This window comes from Montipora foliosa, chromosome 10, assembly GCF_036669935.1.
Source record: "Montipora foliosa isolate CH-2021 chromosome 10, ASM3666993v2, whole genome shotgun sequence".
Classification (NCBI taxonomy): Eukaryota; Metazoa; Cnidaria; class Anthozoa; order Scleractinia; family Acroporidae; genus Montipora; species Montipora foliosa.
Genome location: NC_090878.1, coordinates 7,771,524 through 7,778,650, shown reverse-complemented (window position 1 = coordinate 7,778,650; position 7,127 = coordinate 7,771,524). Strand labels below are relative to the sequence as shown.

Genomic DNA, 7,127 nt, shown 5'->3' with positions numbered 1-7,127 from the left:
CTTAAGTCTAAGCCTTTGCCAACTATTTGCTAAATTAGCATTGCTTTTAGCTCAAGATACAGGAAGCTGTTTTCGGTCTTAAAAATATCAAGTAACAATGAGAGCAACCCGCAGGTAGCATAGCTAATCGAGGCAGGTCGTTCGATAGATTCAACTATGTAAGATTAAAAATTGGACCTGCGTCTGATTATGTGTATTTCTGTAAACATGACATCACCAACACCTTGAACAAGCTGGAACACCCAAGAGCACCCGCGATCATAATGAAATGAAAATCTAGACGCTCTACATTAACAGGCTTCAGTTACCATTTTAGACTGTATAGTACGTTATTAGGTGGGAGATTGGGTTGGAAAGGTCGCTAGTACAGTAGCGATTCGCGACACAAAGTATCCCATATAAATCAGCCACCAGTCTGCTAAATAAGACGCACGAAATTCGTTATATATCAAATTTGTCTTTTTTTCCTCTAATTTCAGAAAGTCAAATATTTTTGGGAAAAAACCAATACTCTGGAGTGGATTAGTTACATTTTAGCTTTGATTTACGTTCTCCCCATTTGCGACTGCAAGGTGGGAATAAAACAGGAAACTGGCGCCATTGCTCTGTTCTTCGGATGGATGAACCTTATCTTGCTTTTGAGAAGGTGAATCAATGTTTCATGTTTATAACAAAAACACGAAAGTCAGTGAGAGCTCGGGGTATTTTCCAAGACTTCACGGCAGGCCATGCTCCAAAGTGACCAAAATTGGACATTTTGGTTTTTCAAATTAACTGTTGTTACTCTTGATTTCTCAAAGTTATTTAATTCTATTGAAAAGCATTTCTCTTTGCTTGCTTATTTTCGTTTTAAAAACATGTCGACTAATTTTTGTATTATCTGTCACGTGACCATCGTTTTCAACCGACACAACACAAAATGTTTCCATAACAGGGCCGGGTTGCTCGAAGCATAGTTAGCGTTAACCAGCGTCAAATGCCATGGAAACCAATAGGTATTTATACCTCTTAACCAGCAGTTAGCGCGAACCAGGCTTCAGGCAACTGGACCCAGAGTTTTATTCTTAAAGGATCAATTGAGGACACCCACATGGCATCAATTTATTTGTTTTGAGAAACATGTCCATCGTCAAGTCAATTCAAAGCCAAAAATACTCCAGCAAATGAGTCAGAGTCTCGCTAAATGGACGGGTTAGTTTCAAGGGAAACCTTATTGCTGGGTAGGTCGAGAGTGAATTCGCTCTGACGAAGGGCTAACGATCGAAACCTCAGGTCACAGATCTATTTACTGTAACTTTCACCACAACTGTGGTGGGAGTCACGCAACACAGCGAGGCTCCAAATTAAGTGCACCCTTTTTACCCTCCCAACCATGATATACCACAGAAGACAGACCACAACACCGGGAACTACATGCCCTACTCTTTGCGACAAGTGTGCGGGTTCTTTTACGTCCCACAGGATTATGAACATTGAACTGTTGTGAGACGGGACCTCCGGCTTATCGTCCTTATCCGAGAAGACTAGAGAGTCTAACCATTTGCAGATGTAATTACAAAGGCAGCACTTTCTCCTCAGTTATTTAAAGACCCTGGGTGTTGGTCCGGCCGGAGTTGAACTCACGACCTCCCACGTGACAGACCGGTGCTCAACCAACTGAGCCACCTGTGCGCTGATCTCTCTCTTACGGTGGTTAACTTACCTTCATCAACTTGTTTGATAAAACCAATAAATGGGTCTCACTAAATGGGATTTCTGTGACACACTGTACCTGTGTCTCATTAAATGGGATATCTGTGAAACACTATACATGTGTCTCACTAAATGGAACACCTGTGGCACGTGGGAGACTCCATTGAGCATCCTGTGCGCAAAATGAATTATTTACGTCGCCTCAATTTTACATCGCTGATTTTGTTAGCTTTCTTTTCTCGTGAACAATAGTAAAATTTAAACAACTTATACTAGAATTTTTACTTAATTCAGGTTATCAGCTTATGGCAAATACGTCATCATGCTGACCACTATGTTTGTAACGCTGCTGAAGGTTTGTACTTCATTTTCGTTTCGTCGTTGATTTTCAATTTTACCCTTTTCCTGGTCAAATGGAGTCAAATAATTCATCACTTGTTCAACGCAAAAAATTGTTATGTGATTATCTAAATTTCCCCTATGTTGATAGTTTCACACAGGCGTAGCAAGCTATATGCCCGTGTGAACGTGTGCATCTGAGCAGAAAAACGTCACTGACAAAGACGAAGAAACACTGCTAATTGATCATTCCGCGGGTGGAAATACAGCATCCTCGTCTATTCAGTTCACATTTGTAGGGAAATTTAATCCCCCTTTATTTCTTAATTTGACATTGTAAATGGCGTGTTCAAGCGTTCAGGAGTTCACGTGTACAGTGATGCAAGTGTCACGCATACCTGCCACCTGTCACGCATTGTCACTCCCAGGAATCGAAAACTTCGGTTATAACCATACAGAACAGTTTGTCACGCGTGATTGAGCTTCACTTGTTACCCCCAATTTGTTCACATGAGTCCAAGTTATAAACCGAAATTTCGTGTTCGCGTTTGGGGGACTGGTACTCAACGGAACACCTTCGGGTTTTTTCGGCAATGATAGGAAGTCCTGTTTAGAAATTCGTGCAATATAACGTAATCTCGCGCATTTGACGCAGCGCAAACTGCCAGGTATAGATATGGCGCACGCTATGTCGTAGCACTGGGATAGTGCGCATGCCCAGACCAACGCCTACGTCAAAGAGAAATAACCTGCAATGTTATCTTCTTCAGATGAAGATAATTTGTCTTTTTCCTACAGGTTCTTTTATTGTTCTTCTTATTCGTTGTGGCATTTGGCAGTACATTCTATCTGCTAATGGACGACGAAACAGTAAGGTTTTACACTTGTGTTTTTATAACGATTCTTTATAGACTATGTTTGGCCAACAAGTTACGTTGGCTCCTTTTGTGTCTGATAACGTTTTTGCGGACAGTTACCATGAGGTTTAAGTTTATGTAACAAACACGGTCTGTCGCTCACCATTCAGTCGTCTCTCTTGCTGAAAAGATCTAGACACGAGTAAGTGCAGGAAACCCGGGCCCACCTATTGCGTTTTTTCCCTGTTCCTCGCCATTTCAGTTCTTTTCCTGCCCCCACATCCCAACAGGTATTCCAATTATTATATCAATTTACGCACACAGTCTAAATTCATGAAAGAGCAACCACTGAAATCTTTTCCATGCCCTTTGTCAAGTCACCTCTGGCAAAAGTATATTAATAAAATGAACGAATCGAGTTTGAAATTCGAAGAAAATATTTGAAAAGAGTTTGAACATCCCTTTCATCATTTTTAAATGGAGCGATTACCTTTTGTTTCCTTTTGCCAGCGTTCTTTGAAGAACGACTCACACAACAATGGCTGTTATTAACATTTCAATTGTAGTAATATGCAGGGTGGATGATAGCAGAGCCTCGTTCACGGTTTATCTTCATAATGATTCTATTCTTTCCCAGAGGTGAAGTGTCCACACTGGTATGCAAAAGCTGAAAAGTACGACTTTTGTAAGAGAATGAGAGGTTTTCCCATTTTTGCATAGTTTGATCTTGTTTTCTAAACAGGAGCAATACGCAAGCTTTCCTTACGCCATGATGACCATATTTGTGATGACGCTTGGTGAAATGAACTATGCAAATATCTTCATGCCGTGGGACAAACTCGAATATGCGACTCTGAGCAACATTTTATTCGTTATGTTTGTGCTGGGAATGCCAATCATAATTATGAACATGTTGGTAGGTGTGTCTTTTCTGCTGAATAATGGATAAGTATAATTGCATAATTATGTAAGCATGTGCATACTGAAAGTAGAATAATTAGTTAAAGATGTGCATTGTATATTTAAAGTGCATAAAGTACACTTTGCCACAAAGATGAACAGTCGGTGATGCAAGATACCTACTACCGTTGCATTTTGCAAGTCTCATTAAGCAGCTATTTAGAGAGCCACCGATGCCTGTTTTTTGTTTTTAATAAGTTGCTTCCTTTTTGCGAAAAAAAAAAGGTTAGCTCGAGGCGATTTTTAAACAGAGTTTAGTCGGAGCACAGGAAAACCACGTTAGCATTAATCTTTATCCGGCCAATACTTGGGAAAAAGCAGTTTGGTTTTTGAAACCACTCCTTCACGAAAAGGCTGCAGGTTAAATTACTGTTGAAAACCGTGTTATAAGTGAGTCTTCGTTTAAATAACTTGCACATGGGCGTGTGGTGTAATGGATATCGCTCGCAGACCGCATACCAGCGCTTCGGGTTCTACTCCCTATGCACACGTTCCAAAGATCAGTATTAGTCACCTTTCCATTCATTTGAGGTGGATCCTTCGACTGTGGTCGGCCTTTTATGTTTAATCTTGTCAGAATAGTCGACCTTGAACAGAATCAAAGTGTTCGAATATCACGTCTGCGAATTTACAAATTGTTTTGCTCATTTAGGTCGGTCTTGCCGTTGGAGCCATTGATAAGATCCAAGAAAACGCTGTGTTGGATCGTTACGTAATGCAGGTACAACATACATTTGGGAAAATTAGCTTTTTCGACGAGAATACAACACAAAAGTCATAAACATGATCTCTAAAGTAAATTAGGACCCAAGCACACAAATTGATTTTTCCCCTCAGGTAGAATTGGTACTCGATATGGAAGAGGCAAGTCCCGGATGGCTCCGTCGGAGAGCTCATATTGCCAAACATGTGGAGTATCCCAACAAGACATCCAAGGTATTTCACAAATTAAATTTCCTTGAGTCATTACATTTAATTTATATAAGAACGCATTCGCCTTTGAAAGCATTTGGCAGTAAGTAAAATGGGGGAAAAAACGACTAAAGCTGGCGAAAAAATAAGATTGAGCAAGTACAAGTCGCGGATGGACATGCAATGAAGGTAAATCTCCGGAGGAGAGGATGATGATGATGATAATGATCATCCCTGTTTCGCAGTCCCCCCCCACCCCAACCCCGTCCCCCCCCCCCCCCCCCACAAAGTCACCCTTGCATGAAAATAATCAGGCACCCATAACTAGGAGCTTACAACTGCAATACTAGGTCTATGTAACCATAAATACAATGATTTAATGTACGCTCCTAATCATGGTCTCCTAGAATAATTCATATTCACTGTCTCACCAGTGCTGTGTAGAAGGCCTTACAACATAGGTGCTAGTCAGCCAAATACATGAAAACACAATAGAGTTGAGAATCCCATCCGGTGGGAGGTAGACCAGTTGTTTAATTGTAAAAAATTAATCAGGTAATTGAACCAGAGACTAACCAGAACAACAACTTTGAATGTAAACGTGATTTAATGTAATGTACTGTGCTTAATGCAATGTACTATTTGGAACAGCTACTATAGATAAATGGGTGCAAACCAACCCACCACCCCCACCCCCTTGAACTTCCGAGGGACATGTCAATCATAGGGCAACTTAGCCTTAGCATAGGGACAATTCTTTGTGTAAAAAAAAAACATACAAAGCAAGTTCATCAGTTATCGCTGTGTTCTTGTTCAGCTGTATGAAAAGCTAATTGGATTCAGCTGCCCTAAAGAGGATAAAGATGACGAGGAGACATACTTAAGCCTCCCCCCTGCGTTTCATCCATTGATGGAGAAGGTAGCTGAGCAGGAGAAAAGGTATGGACACGCCCAATACCTTTCAACACATTACACTTGATACTAATACTAACCAGGAAAATTCTGTGATGGTATACGGTTCCTCGCTTACTTGTTTTCAACCTTCTGCGAACTCAAGTAATTAAACGCGAAACACGGTAGTTCTAATGTCCTTGGACACTGAGGTCACGTTGACATCGAGAATTCTGTTTCGTGCGTCTTAAATAATCTTTCTTCCATTATAAGTTGGAAAAACGCAGTGAGTTTAAAATCTCATTCCATACTCACTCGGTTGAATGTAAGATTACTCCAAGTCATTTTCTTTCAATATTTATGCGTCACAGAATCAATGGGATATACGATCTATTGAAGGAACAATCATCATTGATTAAATCCATGGATTCCATTAAGAAGAGCCGGAAGTGAACACGCGGATACAGACAGTACTAAGCCCTCAGAGGACTTTTTTTAAATCTGTTTTTTTTATCTTTCTTAAGCTGTCACGGACATCTATTAACTGGAAGCTAATTTGTTTTTCCTGTTGATGTTTGAATATATTTCACTTTGACGAAAAGGTCTAACAATACCTTATGTTATTATGGCGCGCATAAAGTTTTGATCCCTGATCACTTTGTGTCAGCAATTGTGTGCATGTTAATTTTCGTAAAAATACCTATTTAAAATTTTCTCCATTATGAGTACGTAGTGAAAATAGATAGCGACTAAAAAACTTTGGGAGTTTCAGGAGCGAAAAACTAGTTGCCCACTTTGAGTGATCGTCCTCTCAGCCCTGATCGTTTTCAGGTTTTTCTCCTCCATGTCGTTTCTTGTTTCGTTTGACGTAAACGGAGATATTGCGCGTTGAGTGGTTAAGAGACGCAAACCGTAGTGAGAAAGCTTTTCTAAGTATAAAGCGATAGAGGGACGATTCACGTGGGAGAGATGCGGAAAATGTAGGCTCCGAGTCAGGCGTATGCCCGAGATACTTAAAAGCGCCAGTGAAGCTATCGGTAAATCGTCAGAACTTTTATTTCGAAAATAAGGTTGTAGCCAGCTCCTCTAAATGTCAGTATGTTGTCTGAAATATTACAACCAACCAGTGATTTTCAATAATTTGATGTATGCATATGTAATCTATCCAACTTGTAGAGATAGAATTCCAACTCAGTTAATAAAAAAAAACTTATTTCGTTCAATGGACTTGTTGTAGTTTGTGTAGTAATTATCGATCACTAAAGCGTCATCGACTTTTTAATTTTAAACTACTTAAGGTACCTGGAACCAGTTTCATCACTTTTAAGAGAGCTTCTTATTATAGCGTTACAACTACTATACTGTATCACGCAACAGCAATGTTATGGTACCGTATGAAACATCAATTAGTGATAACAAAATGCGCCCACTGTTGTGATCTAATAAGTTACCATGGCAACAAGAAAGCTCTTCAAA

The 7,127-nt window shown here is 40.0% G+C and overlaps 1 protein-coding gene across 1 annotated transcript in view; it reads left to right on the top strand.

The window, feature by feature from the left end:
- The window catches only part of LOC137973147 (transient receptor potential cation channel subfamily A member 1-like), a 28,682-nt gene extending 21,808 nt beyond the window's left edge, over positions 1 to 6,874 (top strand). The window contains exons 17-24 of the mRNA XM_068819902.1: positions 480 to 646; positions 1,987 to 2,047; positions 2,830 to 2,901; positions 3,631 to 3,804; positions 4,501 to 4,569; positions 4,686 to 4,784; positions 5,578 to 5,699; positions 6,023 to 6,874. Of these exons, the coding sequence (XP_068676003.1) occupies positions 480 to 646; positions 1,987 to 2,047; positions 2,830 to 2,901; positions 3,631 to 3,804; positions 4,501 to 4,569; positions 4,686 to 4,784; positions 5,578 to 5,699; positions 6,023 to 6,104 (846 nt within the window). The 3' untranslated portion in view covers positions 6,105 to 6,874. The remainder of the gene's footprint in view (positions 1 to 479; positions 647 to 1,986; positions 2,048 to 2,829; positions 2,902 to 3,630; positions 3,805 to 4,500; positions 4,570 to 4,685; positions 4,785 to 5,577; positions 5,700 to 6,022) is intronic.
- The last annotated feature ends 253 nt before the right edge of the window (positions 6,875 to 7,127 follow it).